This window comes from Erpetoichthys calabaricus, chromosome 18 (genome assembly GCF_900747795.2).
Source record: "Erpetoichthys calabaricus chromosome 18, fErpCal1.3, whole genome shotgun sequence".
In the NCBI taxonomy this organism is placed as follows: domain Eukaryota; kingdom Metazoa; phylum Chordata; class Cladistia; order Polypteriformes; family Polypteridae; genus Erpetoichthys; species Erpetoichthys calabaricus.
The window spans coordinates 79399562-79412839 of NC_041411.2; the positions used below are offsets into that span (position 1 = coordinate 79399562).

Here is a 13278-nt window from a genome sequence, read left to right on the forward strand (position 1 = left end):
GATGAGACAAAAATGGAGTTATTTGGTCAGAACAAAAAGCGCTTTTGCATGGCGGAAGAAGAACACCGCATTACAAGAAAAACACCTGACAAAAAACAAATTTGGTGGAGGTTCCATCATGTTGTGGGGCTGTGTGGCTAGTTCATGGACTGGGGCCCTTGTTAAAGTCAAGGGTCGGATGAATTCAACCCAATAGCAACAAATTCTTCAGGATAATGTTCAAGCATCAGTCACAAAGTTGAAGTTACGCAGGGGTTGGATATTCCAACAAGACAATGACCCAAAACACAGTTCAAAATCTACAAAGGCATTCATGCAGAGAGAGAAGTACAATGTTCTGGAATGGCCGTCACAGTCCCCCAACTTGAATATCATCGACAATCTATGGGATGATTTGAAACAGGCTGTCCATCAAATGTAACTGAACTGGAGAGATTTGGTATGAAGAATGGTGAACAATACCTCCATCCAGAGTCCAGACACTCATCAGAGGCTATAGGAGGACAGCGTCGAGAGGCTGTTAGATTTACAAAAGGAGGCTCAACTAAGTATTGATGTCATATCTCTGTTGGGGTGCCCACATTTATGCACCTGTCTAGAGGAAGTTCAGCCAATGAGAAACCAAAATCCAAAGAATTAAGAGGAGTTCCCATACTTTTTCATATGACTGCATATACGTATTAGTATTTGATATACGTTTTGCTTTTTGATTATTTAACCGCCGATCAGGGGAAGTTATTAGGAAGTAGTACAGCTTGTCTGGTCTAATGATTTCTCAGTTTACCAGGCCATGGGTCTTGGTGGTGGTGTAGCTGCCGTTCCGGACAAGTGGGTCGGCCGTTACAATTTTGTATATAGGGATGGAAATCAAAGGTTGTAAAATTCTGGCTGCTGTGCCTTGGATGGGGATGGACACCATGGGGTCAAAGTGGAACAAATGTCGGCATAAACCTGGGGATTAAACAGAAAAGCACTACAGCATTTGACTAAGTCTGGGTTTCTAAATGCACAAGCATTGAATAAATGTACAGTAGGATTATACACCTTAATCTTTTAAAAACACTCGTCTGTGTGTGTATACTGTACATATAATTATAGAGAATTTTGTATTATGGTTCTTAAAGCTCCCGATAATAGTAAGTAAACAAGTATATATTTTAAAATGATTCTCACCCATCCTTGCATTCTCCCTCTGACCGGTCAGTAGAACTCGTCGAAGAGCTGCACTCATCCTCATCAGACAGATGCTGCATCGCTGCCACCTGCTGCTTTTGGAAAATAATAATAATAATAATAAAAAAAAAAAAAAACAAAACACCTCAAAGACGTTGTTATGCATGGCCACCATGGAAAAGTAAAAGCAGCCGAAAACTGAAGACGGTTAAACTTAACTTGATTGGCTACATAATTTAAACAATACGATTATCACTATTATTACATACTGTCCTTGGCTGATGCCTATATCCAAGCCAAAAGATTTGTTTTATTTATTTATTTATTTATTTTTTTTAAAGATTCAAGGTTGCTTTATTTAGTCATATAAACACAAGAAAACATGAAATTTTCCTTCTCAGTTTCATCTAACAACAAGACAGGAAGAAATTAAACAAAACAAATGGAGACAAGACAGGCGAAGGTACGGCAGCTTGATATTTATACAAAAATGGTTACAGGATGCGTATCAAACCGCGATCATTTTCTCCGATATCCCTTATTATTAAAAAGTCGTATGGCACTAGGAAGACAGGAATTTCTGGAGCGGTTTGTGTGGATTTTCAAAGCGACTCTCTTTCCTGATTTACTGAAGTGAAGTTCTACACATAATGGGTGCCTGTCGTCAGTTGAGAGGATTTCCAGTTTCTTTAGCTTTGTCCTGTGACTCCCGCACACTCGCCAGATCATCTCCATCAGCCCCAATAACGTGAGCTGCATGCTTAGTAAACTGCTGAAGCTTTTTTAAATTTTGGTTTGTCAGTCCACTAAACCAGGCAAAGAAACTGAAAGTGATAACGGACTGAATCAGACTGCGATAGGAGGACAACATGAGGGCCTGGTCTACTTTAAATAGTTTTGAGTTTACAAAGGAGAAATAAACGCTGATTGCATTGAGAGAATATTTTTTTTTTGTATTTGCATTCCAGTTAAGATTGTTACCAGTACTGTTTACCAATTTTATACATCGCTATACATACAGTGCATCTGGAAAGTATTCCCAGCGCATCACTTTTTCCACATTTTGTTATGTTACAGCCTTATTCCAAAATGGATTAAATTCATTTTTTTCCTCAGAATTCTACACACAACACCCCATAATGACAACGTGAAAAAAGTTCACTTGAGGTTTTTGCAAATTTATTAAAAATAAAAAAATTGAGAAAGCACATGTACATAAATATTCACAGCCTTTGCCATGAAGCTCAAAATTGAGCTCCGGTGCATCCTGTTTCCTCTGATCATCCTTGAGATGTTTCTGCAGCTTCATTGTAGTCCACCTGTGGTAAATTCAGTTGACTGGACCTGATTTGGAAAGGCACACACCTGTCTATAGAAGGTCCCACAGTGGACAGTTCATGTCAGAGCACAAACCAAGCATGAAGTCAAAGGAATTGTCTGTAGACCTTTGAGACAGGATTGTCTCGAGGCACAAATCTGGGGAAGGTTACAGAAAAATTTCTGCTGCTTTGAAGGTCCCAATGAGCACAGTGGCCTCCATCATCTGTAAGTGGAAGAAGTTTGAAACCACCAGGACTCTTCCTAGAGCTGGCCGGCCATCTAAACTGAGCAATCGGAGGAGAAGGGCCTTAGTCAGGGAGGTGACCAAGAACCCGATGGTCACTCTGTCAGAGCTCCAGAGGTCCTCTGTGGAGAGGGGAGAACCTTACAGAAGGACAACCATCTCTGCAGCAATCCACCAATCAGGCCTGTATGGTAGAGTGGCCAGACGGAAGCCACTCCTTAGTAAAAGGCACATGGCAGCCCGCCTGGAGTTTGCAAAAAGGCACCTGAAGGACTCTCAGACCATGAGAAAGAAAATTCTCTGGTCTGATGAGACAAAGATTGAACTCTTTGGTGTGAATGGCAGGCGTCGTGTTTGGAGGAAACCAGCCACCGCTCATCACCAGGCCAATACCATCCCTACAGTGAAGCATGGTGGTGGCAGCATCATGCTGTGGGGACTGGGAGACTAGTCAGGATAAAGGGAAAGATGACTGCAGCAATGTACAGAGACATCCTGGATGAAAACCTGCTCCAGAGCGCTCTTGACCTCAGACTGGGGCGGCGGTTCCTCTTTCAGCAGGGCAACAACCCTAAGCACACAGCCAAGATATCAAAGGAGTGGCTTCAGGACAACTCTGTGAATGTCCTTGAGTGGCCCAGCCAGAGCCCAGACTTGAATCTGATTGAACATATCTGGAGAGATCTTAGAATGGCTGTGCACCGACGCTTCCCATCCAACCTGATGGAGCTTGAGAGGTGCTACAAAGAGGAATGGGCGAAACTGGCCAAGGATAGGTGTGCCAAGCTTGTGGCATCATATTCAACAAGACTTGAGGATGGAATTGCTGCCAAAGGTGCGTCAACAAAGTGTTGAGCAAAGGCTGTGAATACTTATGGATATGGGATTTCTGTTTTTTTATTTTTAATAAATTTGCAAAAACCTCAAGTAAACTTTTTTCACGTTGTCATTATGGGGTGTTGTGTGTAGAATTCTGAGGAAAAAAATGAATTTAATCCATTTTGGAATAAGGCTGTAACATAACAAAATGTGGAAAAAGTGATGCGCTGGGAATACTTTCCGGATGCACTGTAGATATAAAATCCAACGTCCGTCTGTCTGCTTTTCTTGAGCAAACTACTTAACGGATTTAGATAATTTTTTTTTTTTTTTCCCCTATAATTTGGCTGAACATTCCGGTTGATTTTGCGACTTCTCTCTTTGCACTAAGAATCAGAGTTCACTTGCAGGAGTGATATATTCGTGCTAATCTGAGACAAAGGCTGTGGGCCGAGGGGAGGAGGAGGCGTGATGTCAGGAGTGGGGAGCCATGCAGGGTCCTCCTTGTTCACTCTCCAGCCTCGGGGCGTACCTTGCCTCCACTTTGCTAGCGAATGAGAGAACTACTTAACGGACTTAGATTGGGATTTTTTCCTATCATTTGCTTGAACATTCCGGTTGATTTTGCGACTTTTCTCATCACGCTAAGAATCACAGTTCGCTTGTGGTACCGATTTATTAGCATGAATCCGAGAGAGACTCAACAAGCTGCAGGGCCCTCCTCACTCACGCGTCTGCCTCAGGGCGTAACCTTAACTCCGCTTAGCTAGGGAACAAGAGAACTACTTCACAGATTTAGATCTTTTTTTTTTTGTTCCTAGAATTTGCTGGAACATTCCGGTTGATTTTGCGATTTCTCTCTTCACAGTAAGTATCATAGTTCACTTGCGGTACCGATTTATTTGCGCAAATCCGAGAGACATGCAGCGGGCCGGGGCCCTCCTCACTCACACTCCAGCCTCGGGGTGTGTACCTTACCTCCGCTTAGATAGCGAATGAGAAAACTACTTAACGGGTTTACTTGTATAATTTGCTTGAACATTCCAGTTGATTTTGCGAGTTCTCTCATCACACTAAGTATCACAGTTCACTTGCGTTACCGATTTATTTGCGCAGATCCGAGAGACATGCAGCTGGATGGGGCCCTCCTCACTCATGCGCCAGCCTCCATTCAAGTCGGTCTACCTCTGCGTTTTGGAGTGTTCCTTGCCTCCGCTTAGCTAGAGGTACCCGTTTGTTAATTGATTTTTGAAGTTTGTCCCGTTTCCCTACTACACGAGTGGAGCTGCAAGGGACGGCTAGTCACATATAAATATATGTCCTCTGCTTTATTTACCTTTTCTTTATGTGTAATAAGATCAGATGATGACCGAATTATTCCAGCTGATGGTTTCTTGGAGTCCAAAACTACATCATGAGATGCCCGTCTTGGTAGATTAACTAAAAAAGAAAGAACAAAAGGACAAATGAAATGCTTTTTTCCCCTTTAGGACACTTGACATCTGCCTTTTGTGAGAACATTTACTGGTTTTCGGAGACTTTCAGGCCTCTAAACAAGAGATGGGCAAATCTGGTCCCACTGAACTGTAATGTCTGTAGGCTTTAGTTAGAAGCAGTTTCTTAACTGGAAAGCAATCATTTTCTTAAAAATGCCATTTAGATTAGAAGGTGCAGAAAGTGAAAGTGTCTGATTCCACTGTAGTTTAAGAAAGAAGATTAATGAAAATGTCTTACCGGCGAAAAAATCCTCCTGTGACTGTTTAAGTCGTCTTCTCTCTCTTGCAGACAGGGGGCGCTCCTTGAAAGTGCAGAAGTGTGAATGTCAGTTAATGACGCAGAGAGCTCACACCTACAGTCATATGAAAAAGTTTGGGACCCCCTCTCAGCCTGCATAATAATGGACTCTCCTTTCAACAAAAAAAGATAACAGTGGTATGACTTTCATTTCCTAGGAACATCTGAGTACTGCAGTGTTTTCCGAACAAAGATTTTTAGTGACGCAGTATTTAGTTGTATGAAATGAAATCAAATGTGAAAAACTGGCTGTGCACAAATGTGGGTCCACTTGTCATTGTGCTGATTTGAATGCCTGTCACTGCTCAATGCTGATTCCTTGGTGTGATGAGCTCATTAAGCCTTGAACTTCATAGACAGGTGTGTCCATCATGAGATATAACGGTATTTAAGGTGGTCAATTGCAAGTTGTACTTCCTTCCCTTTGACTCTCCTCTGAAGAGTGACAGCATGGGATCCTCAAAGCAACTCTCCAAAGATCTGAAAACAAAGATTGTTGAGTCTCCTAGTGTAGGGGAAGGCAACAAAAAGCCATCTCAGAGGTTTAAACTGTCAGTTTCAACTGTAAGGAACGGAATCAGGAAATGGAAGGCCACAGGCACAGTTGCTGTTAAACCCAGCAGGTCTGGCAGGCCAAGAAAAATCCAGGAACAGCATATGAGCAGGATTGTGAGAATGGTGACAGACAACACACAGATCACCTCCAAAGACCTGCAAGAACATCTTGCTGCAGATGGTGTATCTGTACATCGTTCTACAATTCAGAACATCTGTATGGCAGGGTGATGAGAAAGAAGCCCTTTCTGCACTCACGCCACAAACAGAGTCGCTTGTTGTATGCCAATGCTCATTTAGACAAGCCAGATTCATTTGGGAACAAAGTGCTTTGGACTGATGAGAGAAAAATGGGAGTTATGTGGTCAGAACAAAAAGCACTTTGTATGGCGGAAGAAGAACACCGCATTCCAAGAAAACACCTGCTACCTACTGTCAAATTTGGTGGAAGTTCCATCATGCTGTGGGGCTGTGTGGCCAGTTCAGGGACTGGGGCCCTTGTTAAAGTCGAGGGTTGGAGGAATTCAATCCAATAGCAACAAATTCTTCAGGATAATGTTCAAGCATCAGTCACAAAGTTGAAGTTACACAGGGGTTGGATATTCCAACAAGACAATGACCCAAAACACAGTTGGAAATCTACAAAGGCATTCATGCAGAGGGAGAAGTACAATGTTCTGGAATGGCCATCACAGTCCCCCGACTTGAATATCATCGAAAATCTATGGGATGATTTGAAGCAGGCTGTCCATCAAATTGAACTGAACTGGAGAGATTTGGTATGAAGAATGGTCAGAAATACCTCCATCCAGAATCAGACACTCATCAGAGACTATAGGAGGACAGCGTCGAGAGGCTGTTAGATTTACATAAGGAGGGTCCACTAAGTATTGATGTCATATCTCTGTTGGGGTGCCCACATTTATGCACCTTTCTAATTTTGTTATGAAGCATATTGCATATTTTCTGTTAATCCAATAAACTTAATATCACTGCTGAAATCCTACTGCGATTTCCCCCCCTCCTCCTGTCTATTCAGCCTTAAATAACCTAAAAGCAGCCCATCTAATGGTACGCTTCACCAAGGCATCTCCATTCTTATCCATGGGGAGGGGGCTACAATCACTTTATCCAAATCCCAACAGTGACAAAAATGAAATCATAACTGACGTTAGCACCCTTAACAGTTAAGGCATGTCAGATATTAAAAAGAAGTTCAGCCAATGAGAAACAAAAATACAAAGAATTAAGAGGGGTTCCCAAACTTTTTCATATGACTGTATCTACCTGCAACCTCTTTGTGATTTTCTAATACACAGGGTAACAGAATTAAATTGTTTGCTTGTGAAATTACATACAGATCATATAAGATTTCCTTGGCTACTAAAGTACAGAAAAGTTAGTTTAAGAGAAGGAAAAACAGAAGTATATATTCAGAACTGAAAAAAAAAAAACAGAAAAAGGAAACCTGTGATGCAATCACGTCGCCGTTTTTTGAACCGCAAAGTGACCGGGATATTCCACCTTGTTGGATCTCCAAATTACTGCGGTTCTTCTTTTCATGACTCGTGTTGGTACTCTGAGGGGGGCAAGGCAAAGGCCTGGGAGGTACCACCCTAAACTGGAACAACGAAATTACACAGCAGTGTTAACCAGCCATCAAAACTAAGGCTTAGCAAATGTGCAAGAAATACAGCAGCACTGAATTCACTGACCGGCAAAAAGAAGTTGGTGCTGTAGTTGATGAACTGTAAGCAGCAAAACGGTACAACAATTACCCTTTACAAGACTGACAGGTAATGCTGGGAACATACTAGACTCCCTTTTTCCTCGAATCCCCCAAGGCCCCCAAACCAACCACTGCTCCACAGTTGAAATTTAAAAATTAGACAATTCTGACCTTGTGATTAAAGTGCACATTTGCAGACTTTCATTTAAGGGGATTTGCTAACATTTTGGTCACACAACACCTTTTTCTACACGGGCCACCCCATTTCAGGTCACCATAGTGTTTGGGCCACAGCAATGGCAGGTCTGTTAAAGCCGTTGTGATATTTGTCGTAACACACCAGCAACTGCAGGTGTGCTGCTTGTAGTCTTGATGCCAAGATGTTAAAACTAAAGAAGTTGCAGTTTATTGCATACAATCCTTTTCAAATCGCTCTCAGGGTGCAACCGTATATACAGTGAAAAAAGAAGAAAGTAAATTATTATATATATATATACATACATACATACATACATACATACATACATACATACATACATACATACATACACACACACACACACATACAGTAATCCCTCGCTACTTCGCGGTTCACTTTTCGCGGATTTTATATGTAAGCATATCTAAATATATAACACGGATTTTTCGCTGCTTCGCGGGTTTCTGCGGACAATGGGTCTTTTTACTTCTGGTACTTGCTTCCTCAGTTGGTTTGCCCAGTTGATTTCATACAAGAGATGCTATTGGCGGATGGCTGAGAAGCTACCCAATCAGAGCACGCAGTTAAGTTCCTGTGTGCTGCTGATTGGCTCAGCGACGGAGTGCTGCATTAACCAGGAAGTCTCATCTCACTCATTCAGCATTAACGTGCTAATGCTTCAGGGGCCGTGTCCAAGCGCCAACAGGAGATGCAAATGATTGCAGAAAAGGTAAAAGTTTTGGATATGTTGAAGGAAGAGAACAGCTACACCGCTGCAGGACACCATTACAGCATCAATGAGTCCACGATTCTTTTTATTTAAAAAGGAGGAAAAGCATATAAGATCTACGGCCGCAGTGTCCTTTAACCAGGGCGCAAAACGAGTTGCAAGTGGACGTGATAAGGCAGTAGTCTGGATGGAATCTGCTTTAGGAATCTTTGCAACAAGGTCGACGACGTCATGACCGCCTACAAGCTGCTACGTGTACTTCGCTATACAGTAAGTGTAAACTTATCTACCGATTTCATATTGCTTAGCAGTTGTCCCTGTTATTAATAGAGTAAAGGGTGGGTTGTAAACAATACAGGGAGGGTTTAAAAACGTCCAAATACACGTTAAATAATTAAATAAATATGGTGTCCCTACTTCGCGGAAATTCAGTTATCGCGGTCGGCCTTGGAACCTGTCTCCCGCGATAAGTGAGGGATTATTGTATATATAAAAAACCAGGGGTCAACACTGGCTTACTGGGGTTGTCATTTTTTCACATATACCTAGAACCCGCCAGCCACTGAGCCACATGGTCTCTCTCTACTGCAGTGTGATTTCCCCCCCTCCTCCTGTCTATTCAGCCTTAAATAACCTAAAAGCAGCCCATCTAATGGTACGCTTCACCAAGGCATCTCCATTCTTATCCATGGGGAGGGGGCTACAATCACTTTATCCAAATCCCAACAGTGACAAAAACGAAATCATAACCGACGTTAGCACCCTTAACAGATACTTTTATTATATTAACAACCCTCAAATCACGCCACGTTTAAAACCGACAATGGCTCTGTGCGCACCTGTCCACCCAGAGCAAAGCCCAGTGAACACAACACAGTGAAAAAAGAAGAACAAACACGATGTGAGCAAAGCCCTCAATGACGGTACATTTAATAAAACTTCATTCTCTTTTTCATATAACCACCCCCCCCCCCCCCTAGCGAAACAGGTAAAATGCGCGTCCCCAAAGCATACACTGGCTTCTATTACCACCTTATCCACGGCACCGGGAGGCTCGCTATCCGTGTCTCCATGAGACTCACGGTCTCGCAATATTTAAGACTTTTTCGCATATCCCTCACATGCAATGAACTGCTTCAGGTCTGCGATGCATGGACATCACTGGGTACTGAGGGTCTTTCTTCTCTGGTGTTGCTCTGCCAAGCCTCTAATGCAGCCATCTTGTGAATTTCCCCTTGAGATTAATAAAGTATCTATCTATAGCTCCCGCTCATTTTGGTGGGCACGTCACATTTAAGTTTTCTTGCTTGGCCATTCAAGAATTGTCCAATCTTTAACTTTGCCGTGTTGCCTCAGCAGTATTTTTTGGTCGTTATTTTGTGTAGGATGAAAAGTTGTCCAGTGAGTTTGGAGGCATTTACTCAACTTCCAGCAGTTCCTCCATCAATGAAGAGAAAGTGTGCCAAATACCTGTGCCAGCCATACAAGCCCAAGCCACAGCACCCCTAGCAACATATTTAAAGATGAGGTGGTCTGCTTTACCTGTTCCTTGTCATCTCCACACTTTCCTCTCGCCATCACTCTGATGAGGTTCATCTTTGTCTTGCTTGTCCACAAGACCTTTTTCCCAGAATTCTGCAGGCTCTCTGATGCCCTTTTTCACAAAACTCTCATCTGGCCATCCTGCTTTAGTGGTTTGCATCTTGCAGTGTGGCCTCCATGTTTCTGTTCATGAAGTCTTCTGTTTGTGATAATCGTCTCTTGACACACACACACACACACAGACACAGACATCGGCCCCCTGAAGACCTCCTGTTTCTAATCTGTCAGACAGGCGTTTGGGGATGTTTCTTGACCATAGTGAGGATTCTTCTGTTGTCAGCACTGGGAGGTCTTCCTTGGCCTGTCAGTCCAGAGTGTGTTTTTTCTTCTTCATGACTTTCCAGACAGTTGATTTAGCTCATCTTAAGGTTTTACCAATGTCCCTGATCGCGTTATTCTTGGTTTTTTTTTTGCCCCATAATGGCTTTGTCAACTTTCATTGGTGCAGCTTCTGTCCTCATGTTGAACAACGGCAATCGCAGACTCCAAAGGGTAGAAGCAGGCCGAGGTATCTTGTGAACTCATGAAACCCACCTGTGACAACAACTGTCCCAAACATTATGGTACCCTGAAATGGAGGTACTGTGTAGAAAAAGAGAGTTGTGTGATTAAAACTTAAGCATATCCCGGTAAATGAAAGTCTGCAATGTACACTTTAATCACAATGTCGGAATTGCTTGATTTGTCATTTTAAAACTGTGAAGCAGAAGTCCAGGAAAGTCAAGGAAAAATGTGTCTTTGTCCCAAATATTACAAGGTAGAGAATTATACACATATATACATATTCTAGTTACTGAATTTATAGCTTCCTCAATTCGATGTTTCAAATCTCGAAGATTAGCAGGTGAACAAACACTCTTTCTTTAACGTATCCCCAACTTGTAAGGCTTCATTTGCAGACGCTGTCTAAGAACACGCCTTACTGTGGTTTGAGAAATTCCAAGTTCAATGCTTGCCCGTGATGTGGATTTCCTAGGGGTCCGTTCAAACACACCTTGGATACGCTCAACAATTTCATCTGACGTGCGTGGACGACCAGTGCTTTTAGGTTTGCATATGCAACCTTCTTTTATGCCATTCGTAAATTTGCTTATGGCAAGGCGGCTGTTTGTTGAATCGTGGGCGTAATTCATGTTGCACTTGAACAATGGACTCGCACTTCGCAAATTACAGCACGCAAAATGATTTCTCATGTGGTGTTGTTGTCATTTTACTCTAAACAAGAAACAGCGCTCTGTGGCATTCACAGGTACTTTTAGGCAGGCGTTTAAACTTTGAACTTTCCTCTATCCAGTGATGTGCGGAATGTGTTTCTGTCTTATACAGTATTTTTGAAATCTGCTCTTTCATTTTGAATAGTCCTGTATATATTTCACATACATACACATATGTATACATAGACTTGCATATTTTGCTCAGTAGTCTTTCAATTTGCCATCCAATCAACTGGCCACATTTCCAGTGACAGACGCCACCCCTCAATGAGTGCTGTAACCCAAAGCCAGGGCTTATGGTGTGAGAAGTAGGAGTTGAGAACCATAAAGTTTGAAGATAAATCGCTCATAAAAATAAATTATGAAGGCACAAGGAAATCAACAAGAGCTGTTCAACATAATCCCATTTAATAATCAGGATAACCATGCAAAAATAATTAAAGAAAGGAATAAGTAAACTGTTATTCAATAAGGCTTTATATGCCTATGACTGATACTATGATGTTTTAACTTCCACCTTTTGGAGTTGCTGCTACAAAATGTTTAAGTTTTCCCTTTTTTTGTTAATTACTATAAATGATTAGGTTTAAAGCTTTGAAAACACAATATTGAACTGTAAGGCGTTAGTAGCGTCCTTATTCACAATCAACATGCAGTTCATGCCAGCAGCTACTGTTAGGATCGGTGAAAATGAAAGCAGTTGGCACTTCGACCGCACGGCTTCAGCGTTCTTGCCCAGCCGCTGACTGCATTAGGTCTGCACCCTTACCACGCGACTGTGCGAGTTCTTTCGCGGTCTTCGACCTCCCTCTAGAATCCTACAGGTGGGTTACGTTATTTGGCAGTTGCAAACTGTTCAGCAGGAGCAAATGCATAAATGCACTGTAATGGACTGCCAGCGTTGGTTAGAGGGTCACTCTGGCTTATCCCGGACGTTGTTTCCGAAAATTGATGGTAAGTAGACAAAAGGAAGACAATAAACTAGAAATGTGGGATGCAACCAAGAACTGAAATGCTAGCATGCGATGGTCAGGTAAAGAAGTGAAACCATTAATGAGATGAATTAGCGTGAAATGGTGTAGTGCCAACTGAATGGAGAAAAAACCATATGCGCTAAATACAAGAAACAGAAGTGAAAACAATGTTAAAGGTAATCGCTTAAGGCAAATTTTCAGTGCTTGGTGTGTGCATATCCAGCTGAACCTCTGAGACGTGTGAACGCTGAAGTCGAAAACAACGGGAAAAACACCAATTTAAAATAAACAGCAATTTCTTTATTCTTGGTGAGTTAAAGAGACTGTTGTTGATTTATCTGTGAAACCATTGCTTTGTTTGCTTTTTAGAAAACCGAGTTTTCCGGAAAAATATTCGGCCCTGGAACAAAAGGGAAAAAAAATAATTAGCCCTAAAAGAGTTAATAGTAAGAAAACTGGGTGTAATTTTAGTGCCGGTAGTCCTGCCCTGCCCTCTATAATCTTACGGCTTTTACAAGTTCTGCAGATGGTCAAAGTGATCAGTGACATTACACACAGACTTTAAAAGGTGCATAATTAACACAGACATCTGATCACCCAATGCTCTTCAGGCAATTACTGCATACTGCTGGGTGGGCCAACGTCATACTACACAACTTCAAGGTTACAGGCACTTCACTTTTAACAACTCCAGTTGCTGGATCTTGTTGCCTTCAGAATGTCAGATTACATGACTAGGAATTGCAAGGGACAAAGGATTGCAAAGACCCCCTTATGACTTCTTAGCACAGTTTCAGATTTCCTATTGCCACGTCAATACATTTTGGCAGCCCATCAGCCTGGGGTACAGTGGAATAATAATTGGGACAAACAACGTGGAGAACAAGCAGCTGGTAGCCACCTCTGCTACCATTGTTGTCGGTTT

At 42.2% G+C, this 13278-nt stretch overlaps 1 protein-coding gene across 3 annotated transcripts in view; it reads right to left on the reverse strand.

The window, feature by feature from the left end:
- Positions 1 to 13278, reverse strand: part of nek4 (NIMA-related kinase 4) — a 75178-nt gene that overhangs the window by 13329 nt on the left and 48571 nt on the right. The window contains exons 10-13 of one of the 3 annotated variants that reach the window (XM_028824112.2): positions 7374 to 7526; positions 5291 to 5354; positions 4893 to 4996; positions 1174 to 1265 (exon numbers count right to left, since the gene is read on the reverse strand). In XM_028824112.2, coding sequence (XP_028679945.1) covers positions 1174 to 1265; positions 4893 to 4996; positions 5291 to 5354; positions 7374 to 7526 — 413 coding nt within the window. Of the gene's footprint in view, positions 1 to 1173; positions 1269 to 4892; positions 4997 to 5290; positions 5355 to 7373; positions 7527 to 13278 lie in introns of all 3 variants that reach the window. The other 2 variants (XM_028824111.2, XM_028824113.2) reach the window with 2 other exon arrangements.